The 13,149-nt window shown below is 56.5% G+C and overlaps 1 protein-coding gene across 2 annotated transcripts in view; it reads right to left on the bottom strand.

Moving 5' to 3' along the window:
* Window positions 1-13,149, bottom strand: part of GAS7 (growth arrest specific 7) — a 214,714-nt gene that overhangs the window by 26,884 nt on the left and 174,681 nt on the right. For both annotated transcript variants that reach the window (XM_039231485.1, XM_039231486.1), the window contains exons 7-9: window positions 10,648-10,763; window positions 8,334-8,408; window positions 3,570-3,648 (exon numbers count right to left, since the gene is read on the bottom strand). In XM_039231485.1, the coding sequence (XP_039087416.1) occupies window positions 3,570-3,648; window positions 8,334-8,408; window positions 10,648-10,763 (270 nt within the window). The remainder of the gene's footprint in view (window positions 1-3,569; window positions 3,649-8,333; window positions 8,409-10,647; window positions 10,764-13,149) is intronic.

Here is a 13,149-nt window from a genome sequence, read left to right as displayed (position 1 = left end):
AAAAAAAAAAAAAAAAGGAAGCCCAGAGACGCGAAGACTTGCCCAAGGTCACAACGCTTGTGAGTGATCGCCGGACATAAAGCTCATGTCTCTTGGCTCCCACGGCCCCCTAAAGGCTTCTGTCTGAAAACGCGTGGCCTCTATTGCATGATTAGATTTCCTTCTATCAGAAGGAAGTTTTCTCTTCAACCTTCTTCCACTGAAGCCAGGTTTAACTTCCTTTTGTATACAGTCATCTGCGTTCTTTAGCGGCCCGTTGCCACTAACTGTGGCTTGCACCACTAGACTAGCAAAGCCTGAGACATTGCCGTAACAAAATTGCATTTTTTAAAGAGCTCTCACCCCCCCCCCCTCCGCCGACACCGAACATTCAGGGTGGAATTTCAATGAATGCTCTGGAGCAGACGTTACAATGGGTTTCAAGCATCTGAAGCCATTTGACCCATGGCAGATGGAAAAATCTTTGGAACCTCTTGGTTTTCAGGGAATCACCATATAACCATGCCACCGCTACTACGATTACCTAAGGCCACCAACATTGACCAGCCGGAGGCAGTGGCTCCCAGGGGAAATCTGCGTTTCATGGAAATTCTTCACAACCCCTCCCCCCCCATCGGCTGCACAGAGAAGGTCAGTCCTCCTTGATCAACACCCGACTTAAAACATCCTAACCATCTCCTGGAGAGGGAAGGCGACCTGCAGACAGTTAATGAGTGATCATGCCTGAGGGATGAAACTTCCCTAACAACTCGTAAACTATAGGGTTTGGAGAGCTTTGGGGTTGGTGAACACGTCCGAGAGCCGGGCAGGGAGGTGATGAACCCCATCTCCATGGGGACAGAAGCTCCCGGGTTCAGGGCTCTTCCAGACCTCGCCCTATGCACCTCTTCATCGGGCTGTTCACCTGTATCCCTTACAACATCCTTTACTGTGTAACAAACCAAGAAAGCGAAGTACACGTTCCCTGAGTTGCGTGAGCCGACGTGGAATTCCCAGCGAACAATCAGACCTGCGGAGGGTGGGGTGGGACCCCCCGCCTTGCACCTGCGGCTCAGACCCAAGTGCGGGTAACCTCCATGCCTACTACTTGTAACTGACGTCTGAATCGGGACAGTCTTGGGGGACGGAGCCGTCCCCCCGTGGCATGTGACGCCAGCGTTACGTACGGTGTCGGAATGGAGCTGAATTGTGGCACTGGCGTCAGAGCGGTGGTGGGCGTGGGGAAACCCCACGTTTGGTGGCTGGAGGGGTGGCGGCGTTAGTGACAGAATAGTAGTAGTGAAAAGAAATTGGCAGAGGAAAACGGTGCCTCGGAGAGCATTTTGTACCTGCTGAGCACTCTATGAAGAGTCAAGACTCGGGGGGTCGGGCTGACGGGGAGAAGATGGCACCAGGGCTCCTGGGGACCCAGCAGGTGACTGTTCAGAGCCTGTAGACTCGGCCGCACCGCTTGCTGGCAACCTCTCACCCATCTCTGCCCTCAATAGAAGCTTCTGCCTCCCCGGGGCCGGGACAGAAGGGAGGCCTGAAGGGAACGCTCCTCAGGGTCAGCAGCTTAAACAGAACTCACTGCTTTGTATGTGAGGCAGAAAAAAAGATACTTGGTGGAGCCCTCCCGCCCCTCCCCCCGCCCCCGCGCTCGACTGGCCAATTTCCTGCAAAGTGCTCGAAGCTACTCACTGGGAGCCCAGAAAATCTCACTCACGGCTGGGGTCAATCCAATCTCGGGGCGCTAACATCCTTCCAAAGTGGGGAGCCAATAACAGTTTCTTCCTCCCGCCCCCGGGGTCTTTATAAAGCCCCCGCGTGGGTCCTCGCCCTTTGAGCCATTAATTCTGCCCTGTGTGTGGGGGACCGTCAGGGGTGGGGTGGCGAGGCGTGTATGAAGCCGATTCCTGTCCTGCAACAGCGCACAACCCATGGGGACCCCCGTTCCTAAGCGGAGAGCGCTGGAGAACCGATGGAATCAGAAGTGCCAAGGACGGAAGTCAGAGAGGAGCCGCCGCCTTTGGGTAAAAATGGGGGCGCAGAGCTTAAGTGCTTTGTGTGAGTCCCCACTGGGCTGCTGGGTCTTTCTGGTGACTGTGAAGAGTGTGGACCCCAGGAGGCAGAGGCCACTGGGAACAGTGCCACTCTGGACAGTCTCTCTTCCCTTAAAAGGCAACCACTCACTCTGGGTGGCTCAGCTGGTTAAGAGTCCAACTCTTGGTTTTGGCTCAGGTCATGATCTCACGGTTTGTGGGTTCAAGCCCCATGTTGGGCTCCACACTATCAGTGCGGAGCCTGCTTGGGATTCTCTTTCTCTCTCTCCCTGTCTCAAAGATAAACATTTTTAAAAAAAAAATACAACCATGCTAGTGGGTAGCCCTGTCAGTCACGCACACTTTAGTATGAATTATTTCATTTTAGACACTTGGTCTATTTTTCCTATGAAGAGTATGTGAGAACCTGAGAAGGAACTGGAGATATGAGCTGGGGGTGCGGGGTGAGGATGGCATGGGGGGGGGCGGGGGACAGGGTCATTTGTAAATACTGACAAATCTGGAGAGAAAGTAGGGATTAAAAGACCGGTGTTGGAAAAAGCAAGTCAGTTGTCCCTGTTCATTCACTACTTTCAGAAAATATTAAGTATCTACTGTGTACCCATCACCGTCCTGAGTACTGAGGGCAGAAATCACGCTGCTCTCAAGGTCATGGTGCCACAGCTTTGGGACCAAACGAAAGAAGGGTCAGCTACCTAGTGTGACATTATGCAACAATCAAAAAACCAAAAGATTCCCCCCGTGGCACAGTCCAGCCTCTCCCGACAGCAAGAACATGTGCACATTACTTTGACAGCCCAGCAAAGTGAGAGTGGGGGGTTGCCTGAGGAGCAGAGAGGTTCCACACTCATCTCACAGAGGTGTGCTGGGGCAGTTCGCAGAATCTGTAGGAATTTTGTGAGCCGGGTGTTAAAACTGGCTGGTGTTAAAAATTAAATATGATCTACACTTAAGAAATCATATTAAAAACAAAGGTAGTGGGGCGCCTGGGTGGCTCAGCCAGTTAAGCGTCCGACGTCTGCTCAGGTCGTGATCTCACGGTCTGTGAGTTCGAGCCCTGCCTCAGGCTCAGGGCTGACAGCTCCGAGCCCGGAGCCTGCTTCGGATTCTGTGTCTCCCTCTCTCTATGCCCCTCCCCCTCTCACACTCTATTGCTCTCAAAAAAAAATTTTTTTAAATAAACTTGGATGTGAATTAAAAAATAAATTAAAAAAGGAAAATATAAAATAAAAAATAAGACTTGCAAGAATAAAAAAACCCAAAAAAATAAATGAAAACAAAGGTAATAAATACGTAAGCATTTATGAACCTGTTCCTCTCCTCTGTGCTCCTGATGGACACTCATGGCTACGGATGCTATTGCACGGGGACAGCAGACACAGCAGCTGATGATGGGACGCTGGGGACTCTGTTCCCCACGCTGGAAATCTACGCCGCGGAAAGGGGCCGACGACGCGCTGGAGAGGCCACGGTGAGCCCTCAGCGGCAGGGAGGGGCCCAGAGGGGCTGCGGGGGCGGGCGGCTTACCTTGGCGGAGAACTTGAGATGGACTTCCGCCTCGTCTGCGAGGCTCTTCTTCACCTGGGCCCACGCCTCTCCCAGCGAGCTGCAACCCAAAGAGGAAGGTGAGACCCTGACCCCAGACCGCCACGCTGCCCTCGGACCAGAGACGGCACGTGGATGGGGCAGAAAACGCCCGTGAGTAGCGCGCTTCAGCCTGGGGGCCCGGTGGGCCACCCCAACCCCAGCTGAGGATGTCAGGAGTGGAGGGGGGCAGACAGCGGCTGGGGAAACATCCGGAATCTCAGAGAATCGGGGGCGGGGGAGATGAGAGAGGAAGGTGGGGTACAGCCGCAGGTGGGCCCTGACACCTGCCAGCCACTGTCCCCCGTGCATCCCCAGAGCCCATCTCTGGTCTGCTGATGACCTGCCGGAAGGTCAAGGGCAGAGAACAGCCACTTTCTCAGGGAGAAGCGGTTCTCAAACAGAAGGTGCCATGCAGCCCTGCCTGCGGGCGGGCCTCCTGCGGCCTGACTCCCAAGGCGGGCAAGGACGGACCCCTGTGCCGAGGGACACCCCACAGATTCCCACGCAGCAGGGAAGGCTCTCCATCCCCGCCCTCAAGAGGTGTGGCTCCCGCCGGTCCTGATTCTGGGCTGTGATCACTGGTGCCGCCCACAACTTCCCGGAGAGCCGTAGAGTCCCGTCAGTGAACCCCTTTCCACCCCAAGGAGATGTTTCCAGCAGAAGCATCTCACCCTGTCCCCCGGGCTCCCACGTGTGGCCCCCAGCCCCCATTCTCCACTCTGCGGCGCCCCTGAGTCTCGCTGGCCTTCAAGGGACGCCCCGGAGTCTCTGTTCGATACCTCCTCCCCCAGACCATTCCGGTGACTCGACTGTATCCAAAAGCCACTTTCCTCCAAAGAAGTGAGCTGAGCGTCACACCACGCGGCTGAAGCGGGGGCCACCAGCCGCTGATATCCAGTCCCTCTGGTCACAGTCCAGGCCTGTCAGACTGTGGTGCCGGCTCAGGCCGACCGGGCTTTCAGGAAATGACTGAGGGATCTTATCCAGGACTCCCCTCGGGTGGTCCTGGCTGGGGAGCGAACCCCCGCCCCCCGCTCCAGGGAAGAGGAGGAGTGAGAGATGCATGATCCAAGCTGCTGGCACATATGTGGACAGAACGCCAGGTCTGGAAACAGACACAGCATCTCAGTGGGGAGCGGATGGTCTTTTCAATGAATGGTGGGGTCTACAGGGCAAAGAAGACATCTCGACCCTGACCCTGACCTGTACGTGCAGATTATCTCAAGATGCAGCACATGTCTAGGTGAAAGCCGGATTGCATATAATAGGAGGGCCAGGAACTCAAAGGCGGGGACAGAGCGGGACTGTCCCTGCACCAAGCTGTTCACAGCCTGACACACAAGAGCCTGGAAGCCACAAAGGCCCTCGGCGGTGCTGAGTCTCTAAGTCTACCGTCCGCAGAGCGCGAGGTCAGCAACTGGCCCGGGGACGGCTTTAGTGGCCTGAGAAGGTCATCTGGGATCGGCCGTAGGGAAGGACAAGGTCCTCGGCCCCACCTTCAGGCAGGGCACTCAAAGCTGCGGGGACCGGGGCGCCTGGGTGGCTTAGTCGGTTAAGCGTCTGACTTTCGCTTAGGTCGTGATCTCGCGGTTCGTGGGTTCTAGCCCCGCGTCGGGCTCTGTGCTGACTGCCAGCTCAGAGCCTGGAGCCTGTTTCAGAGTCTGTGTCTCTCTCTCTCTCTCTGACCCTCCCCTGCTCACACTGTCTCTCTCTCTCTCTCTCCTAGAAATAAAAATATATAAAAAAAATCTTTAAAGCTGCGGGGACCAAACCCCCCAAGTCCTCCAAGCCCCCCGCCCCTCCCCCCCCGAGCCACCTCACAATGGAGAAAAAAGCAATTTAAAAACGCTGTCACTTGAAGACCGATTCTTCCATCTGACGAGAGGTTAATGAAGGAAATCAGACCGGAGAGGCAGTTCCGTCCGAGGCATGCCAAATCGGAACGCATGTTCCTGGCTCAATTACCAACCAGAAAATACACAAATCCCATTTCCTTTCCACACAGGCGAGGGAAAAAACCCCCTAAAAAACAAAAAAGCACAAAAACAAACAAACAAAAAACCCAACTACAGGCAGAATAAATAACCCGATCTTGTGTATTTATCCAATGTGCACACACCCTATTGATTCTGACGCGGCCACAGTGCTCGAGCCTCAAAGCCACCCCGACGTCCCCCGCCCTGGCCACACCAGCACGTTCCTAGCCTGCCCCAAATTTCTAGGCTCCAGCCTGCCCCAAATTTCTACGAGGGGCCCATGTGTTCACCACCCCGCCACACCCCACGGAGCCTGCTGGAAGGAGTGCGCGCGTGTGTGCGTGGCGACGGGGCACACGTTCATGCCCCTGGTGCAGGTGTGCGGCGTCTGTGCACGCGAGCGAGTGCATGCGTGTGACAGGCTGCCCGTGTCTATTCAGCGCGTGTGCGTGTGGGGCGGTGGCCAGGGCCTGGCTCGTGTAGCTGGGAGCATATGCTGAGCGCGTTAGCAGGATGCAGTGTCCTTGGCAGCAGCCCAGGCCGAGGAGGCGGCAGCCGGAAAGTTCCGGAGCGGCACTGTGGTTGCAGGGCACCGGGATGTCCAGGGACGCCTCCCTGCCGGGTCGGAGAGGCGACTCCCCGCTCCCCCCGACAGCGCCGTCTGGAGCCCAGTGCCTGGTGCAGGAGGGAGCCCCCGGGGGAAGCTCATTTCTGTCTGCAGAGGAGCCCCGGACCCCCCAGGGCCACCCCGTGCCCACCGGGTCAGTGACAGTCCTGTAGAGGCAGCCTCTTGGCCGCGTCACGAGCCCACGCAGGGGCCATAATCAAAGCCACATTTGGTTGGCACAGCCCATCCCCTGAGAGCTTCAAGCCATGCGGGCGGATCTGGACGTGTTCAACATCGCAGCCGCTCGCCGACCACAACCACACAGGACACAGCATCCTCCTTCCTTGGGCTCCCCTTGCAGAAAGGGTCCCATCACAGACCGCACCGGTGGGAGAGGCCTCGGGGGGAACTTTGGCCTCTAACCTCCCCAGCCTGCTGGTCTTGATTACCGAGGCGGAAGTCACATTACGTGAAATTAACGGTCTTAAAGAGAACAGTCTTGTGGGGCATTGAGTGCAGTCACCGTGATCTGCAACCACCAGCTCTATCTTGTTCCAAAACATCTGTACCCCGTTACGTACTGAGTGGTCGTGTCCCCCCCAACTCATACGCTGAGGCCCTAAGCCTCCAGCGTGGCTGTTATTTGGAGATGGGGCTTCTAAGGAAGTAATTAAGGTTGTGAGGTTATAAGGGGTCGGGGCCCGATCCAATAGGATCCTTGTAGGAGGAGACCCCAGAGAGCCTGCTTGCTGGGAAAGGCCACATCTGGAACTCTGGAGGAGAGCTCTCATCAGACACCAGTGCTACTGGCACCTTGATCTTGGACTTCCCAGCCTTCCCAGCACGATACATTAAACTTCTACTGTTTCAGTCACCAGGTCTATAGCTCTCTGTGAGAGCGGTCCAAGCAAATGAATGCACACCCCAAAAAGAAACCCCGTACCTGGGGTACCTGGGTGGCTCAGTCAGTTAAGCATCCTGCTTCTGCTCAGGTAATGATCTCATAGTTCGTGAGTTCGAGCCCCACGTCGGGCTCTGTGCTGACCGCTCAGAGCCTGGAGCCTGCTTCGGATTCTGTGTCTCCCTCTCTCTCTCTGCCCCTCCCCCACTCATGCTGTCTCTCCAAAATAAATATTTTAAAAATTTTTTAAAAAAACACACCCCAAAGCCCTACCCATTAGGGAGTGGCTCTCCTCCCAACCAGCCACCTTCATCCTGTCCCTGTGGATTTCCCTGTTCCGGACATTTCATAGAAACAGGACCCTGCAACACGTGACCTTTCTGTCCAGCTTCTTTCACTCAGAGTAATGTTTTTCAGGTTCATCCACATGGCAGCACCTATCAGGACTTGATCGCTTCTTAAGGCTAAATAACGTGCCATCACATACCCACGTTACCAGTGTGGACATACCCTCATTTGCTACTCCATCCAGACCCTGATGGCCATTTGGGTTGCCGTGGATGGTGCTGTTATGAACACACACATGTACACATACTCGTCCGAGTGTCTGTTTTCAGTTCTTATGGGTATAAACCTACGTGTGCAGCTGCCGGGTCACAGGGCCATTCTGTTTAGCGCGAGGCACTGCCTAAGGGTTTTCCACGGTGGCTGCGCCGTTCTACCTTCCCGTCGGCAGGCTGAAAGTCTTCTTTAGGAGACAGGCAGAGAAGCCTCACCGGGGATGCTTCTGGGCTGGGAGGGTGCAGGTGAGCCTTCCCCAGCCCGAGCGGCGCCCAGGGCGGTCAGGACTGTCATAACCAGAGAGGTGGGGGAGCCTGGGCCTCGGGGCCACCAGAGAGGACTCTCAACACTGGCCGGGTACAGGTTCGTGCCCACCCAGCTTCTTCCCAGCCTGTCCTCAGAGGCGGGATCCGGGGGCAGGGGGCGCACTGACATATTCCAGCATCCGGTGGGAGGCCCCTGGTCACCAGAGAGTGTGAAAGTACCCACCCTAAGTATGGATGCGTGCGTCTGGGGTCACGGGTGCCGCCCCGCCCCGAGCGTGGATGCGCGCCCCTGGGGTCGCGGGCAGCCTTCCCCATTTAGGTGGGGCCGAGGCAGCGATCTCGTAAAGAGGAATCCACCCCCCACCTTCCTGCCTCCTGCCCCTCCCCACTCACCCTTCCTCCTGTGCAGCCAAGGAGTTTTGAGAGAGCTTAGCTAAGTTCTTCGCATATTCCTCCTCGATTTTTATCCTGCAAAAAGGAGAAAACCCAACACGTCAGCTCTCCGGCGGGAAACTGCGCTCTGACGCGCTGCCTTGCCGCCGCGTGTGAACTGTGTACAGGAACCCGCTAGACCAGACGCTCGGACAGTTCGAGGCTCTTGTCCGACCGTCTGACACACAGCAGGTGTTCCCCAAATACCTGCTGAATGAATGAACTCTGACCCTCTGTCTCTTCTTCTGTGAAACGGGATGTTCCCAGCCATCTGCTGGGCTCTGGTTCACACACTCCCAGCCCAGGGCTGGACCCTCGGGAGGGCTTCAGGTGAATGAAGGGAACTTGGGATACCCCCAGGGATGCGCGGTGGGCCTCGCCTCCCGTCCAGCCCCCAGCGCTCCGGGTTTAGACCCTCCAAGGCGGTGACACCCCACGAGAGAAGGAACAGCACCTCTCCCTGCGGCCTCCCAGCTCCCAGGGCTTCTAACCAGCAAGCCTGCGGGGCACAGGGATCTCCATGGAAACCAAGCGGTGCTCAGAGCAGGCGGCTGATTCCATCGCCCTAGAGAGGGAAGTTGCCTTGGTGTTTGCTCCCAGCAGGTGGGCCCTTGACACACTTTCAAGGCAACTCTCCGGGGAGCATTCCGTGTTAGTGTCCTCACAGGCACTATTCACTGCCTGAGTGATCCTCGGGTCGCAGGGACAGGAGCCACCACTCAGAAGCCCCGGGCCTGACGCTCGGCCAACGGGAAGCCCCAGAGATGCTCTGAGGGGCTGGAGCCCTTGTTCTCCGTGGCTCCGAGGCAGATGGCCCAAGGGGGTGGCGATGTGGGAATGGGTGGCCTGACCGAGCCCTGTGGCATCGTCCTGGGCAAGAATCATTTTCTGCTTTGGCCTGAGAGACCCCCGAGCCATGTTCCTTCTCTCCCAGCTCTGCTCTCCTGGGCACCTCTGGCCGCCTCCGGGGACCAGCTGGAGGCTATCACCGCCTCCGTCACTTCCTGGCCATTGCTCAGCCCTCCCCAGGGAGACAGCGTGAGTGGAGGAGGAACAGAGAGAGAGAGGGAGACACAGAATCTGAAGCAGCTCCAGGCTCCGAGCTGTCAGCACAGAGCCCGACGCGGGGCTCGAACCCACAAACTGTGAGATCATGACCTGAGCGAAGTCGGTGCTTGACTAACTGAGCCCCCCAGATGCCCGTCTGTTCCTGTTTGATACTATCGTTTCCTCGCAGCTGAGCCGTGAGCTAGGCATTCTCTCTACTCCCTGCCAGCTTAATGGGTCCTAAAACAAAGATTTGATCAAACAAATAGAAGGCGTGTCTCGTAAGGAAAAGAGGTGCTTTAAAACGCCCAAGAATTATTATTAAAGGATTATCATAATTAAAAAAATTTTTTAAACATATTGTCATTTACCATCAGTATCTCCAGTGTGCCCTGGAAAGTCCAGACGGAAAGCTACATGCGTGTGCGTGTGCACGTGTGGGGGGTGGTGTGTGCACACGGATGTGTGGGCGTGTGTGCCTGTGCGTGTGAGCTCACAGGGTCTAAGCTCGGAGGAACTGAAAGGGCAGGAGGTGCGGAAGGAACTTCTTATCATCCGCCCTGTGTGCATCTGGCCGAGTGCACTGCGCCCTCCTTTCTGTTTGCACAAACTGTCCCTCAGCAAAACCACGCTTATAATCCCGGCACTGTCCTAATGGCCCCACTGGGCTCTTCCGTCAGCCTGACCGCCCCCCCACCCCCGCCCGAAGGCAAGGATGGAGGAACAGGGTCAAACTTGGGGACACAGCTTTGGTTTAGAGATGAAATAACAAGTGAACGTTCTCCTTCCTTGTGATGGGGGCAGAGCGTCAAATGAGGGCCACGCAGGTCAGCAAAGGAGCCAGGCCAGTCTGTGTGCAGACCCTGCAGGGGAGGAAGGTTCCAGCAACCCAGAAGGTGGCTCCCTCCATGGGGCTGGCTGCCACTTGGCTCTGGCCATTCTCTCCAGACACGCCAGAGAGCCGGCTTGTCACGTGAAATCTACCAATTTAAAAACAACAACTAAAACGTTTATGGTTCAAGCCTTAAAAATACCGCACAGGCCAAAGCCACGCATCTGGAGGTGACATTCGTCCCAAGAGCCACAGCTGGGGCCTCCGGCCTCGCGCTCCCCTGGTCGCTGGGCGGGCAGAGGGCTCATCCCAGCCGCTCTCCCCCTGACCTCAGGCTCAGGGGTCAAGGAGGCGCTGTGACCCATCTCGGGAGCTGGGAGGGGGCCCCGGTCTTACCTCTCCCGGATGAATTCTGACATCTCCTTCTGCATCTGTTTGCCCTTTAGTTGCTTCTGAAGGAGCAGTTCAAACCCAGCCATGGTGCCATTGCCTTGAGGGTCCTTCTTATCAGCCTGGAGAGGACACAGAAGCATGGGAGAGGTTGGGTGACGAGATGTCCGGGGTGCAGGGAAGGGCCCGCGGAAGGGACCCGGGTGCGCCTGGCAAGCAGACCTCAGCCCAAGGGGGCTGTGTGTGTCCCCTGCCCCCAGCTTGCGTGTCATCTGATGCACCCTGCCCCCACGAGCCCCGCGGCCACCGCCACCCCACCTCCACCCCACCCCCATGACCCTTGATCCTGGCAGCCTAGGGAAGAGGAGAAAAGGCAGGCGGCCAGGACCGCAGGCATCGATGCCCCAGGGCTTACTGCTCCCAACCAGACTGGGGGCGGGGGGCTCTGGGGAGTCCTGGTGGCCTGACCCTAAGCTGGGACAGTCTATGGCCTTGGAGGGGGCGGGGGGGCAGGTGAGCCAGACCCTAAGCCCTCCCGTCAGCTCCCGCACTGGCCGGGAAGGGGCAATCCTCTCCTGCACATTCACCAAAGATCGCAGTGGCTTCCGGGAGAGACCAGATTGAAGGGAGGCCAGAGTGTTCTGGCAAAGGGCAGGCTGCCAGGGTGGACAGCCCAGCTGGGGAGCTGCTTCACCTGGGAGGCTGGGGAGATGCTGGCACCCATCTCACGATAAATGACCTATGGAAACGGCTTAGCACAGGCTCCCCACCGACTCACTGCTCGTTGCGTGGTATCTAATACTAGTTACTTTTTTTTCCGTTTATTTATTTGTCTTGAGAGAGAGAGAGAGCAAGATGGGGAAGGGGAGAGACAGGGAGAGAGAACCCCAAGCGGGCTCTGCACCGTCAGCGCCCAGCCCGACACGGGGCTCGAACTCGACATCTGTGAGATCACGACCGGAGCCGAGATCAAGAGTCGGACGGACGCTTAAGGGACCGAGCCACCCAGCTGCCCCTAATATTAGTTACTTTTTAAATAAGTCAGGACTCGGGGAAGACGGCCAAGTGAACGAAATGGGATTCCTTCTGCAAGCAAATACTCAGAGTTCAATGTTTTCTTTTGTTTCACCCACACCGCCTCCAGGATCCCTTCTGCCTCCCGCCTGGGCCCCACCAGGCTCTTCCCGGCTCTGGGCGACTTCCCAGGCGCTGGCCGGCACCCCACGTACACCCGCGTCGCCCACTACGCCTTTCCCCACCAGGAATCCAGACTCCACTGCTGCGGGACTTCACGGAAGGCGTTAAATACACATCCTCTGAAGTCAGACAGGTACATCGATAAGGACCCTGTCACAGGGTCCAACAGACCTGATCCCTGCCTCAGCTCAGCCACCGGGTGATGCGCCCAGGCCTTTCCAATCCTATAGGCTCCGTCCCCTCTACGCCCTCTACCTTTGCAATAAGACTGGGCTATTCTTTAGGGGAATAACCCTTTAAGGGAAGGGAATTTCAGAAAAGGGTGGGTGCTTCCCGGAGAGAACCCGGCTTCCCATCGTCAAGCATTTGAAAAGTCTATGGACGCCCCCCTCCCCTAGAACTCTCTCCCAATATGGGGTCTCCAATCCTTAGCTGAAGCCCTCTGGGCCACACTGCTAACACCTCTTGTGACGGGGAGATCACTACCACACAAAACATACCATGTCTAAGCAAAGTGGCCCTGGCCATTTAAAAGCTTCTCCGGGTGTGTCTTTTTTTTTTTTTTTTTTAAATGTTTGTTTATTTTTGGAAGAAAGAGTATGAGCGAGGTGGGGGAAAGGGCAAAGAGAGGGAGACCCAGAATGTGAAGTAGGATCCAGGAACTGAGCTGTCAGCACAGAGCCCGACGCAGGGGCTCGAACCCACGAACCGTGAGATCATGACCTGAGCCGAAGTCGGATGCTTAACTGACTGAGCCCCCCAGGTGCCCCTTCTCCAGGTCTAAGATTCGTGCACTTCACCTTGAGAAAAAACCAAAAGAGGGGCGCCTGGGTGGCTGAGACAGTTGAGCATCTGACTCTTGATTTCGGCTCAGGTCATGATCTCGGGGTTTGTGGGTTGGAGCACAGAGCCTGCTTGGGATTTTCTCCCTCCCTCCCTCTCTTCCACCCCCCCATCACAGGCATGTGCGCAAGCATTCTCTCAAAATAAATAAATAAACTTAAGAACAATTCAAGAAAAAGAAAAAGAAAAATCTCCCAAAGCACCAAACCTCAATCTGCCTCCCACACACAGGATGGGTGAGCCAGGCAATCTGTCCACACTGGGGAAAACCAGCCGGAAGAGGTGGGCTTCAATGACCGTGTCAGCAGGGAGATTTCCGTTAAGCGGAAAAGATGGTGGTTGGGGAAAAAAAACCCTAGAGTGAGGGGCAGGGTCCCAGCGGAGCCTGAATGGGGATGAGAACACAGAAATGTCGCGCTCTTGGATGCCGGCCAGGGGCAGGGCCACTCGCTCCCCTCTGGGTCCCCA

The sequence above is a fragment of the Hyaena hyaena genome, unplaced genomic scaffold, assembly GCF_003009895.1.
Source record: "Hyaena hyaena isolate Hyena2069 unplaced genomic scaffold, ASM300989v1 scaffold_58, whole genome shotgun sequence".
In the NCBI taxonomy this organism is placed as follows: domain Eukaryota; kingdom Metazoa; phylum Chordata; class Mammalia; order Carnivora; family Hyaenidae; genus Hyaena; species Hyaena hyaena.
Note: the sequence above shows the minus strand (reverse complement) of the source record. Positions and strands in the feature narration are given on the sequence as shown.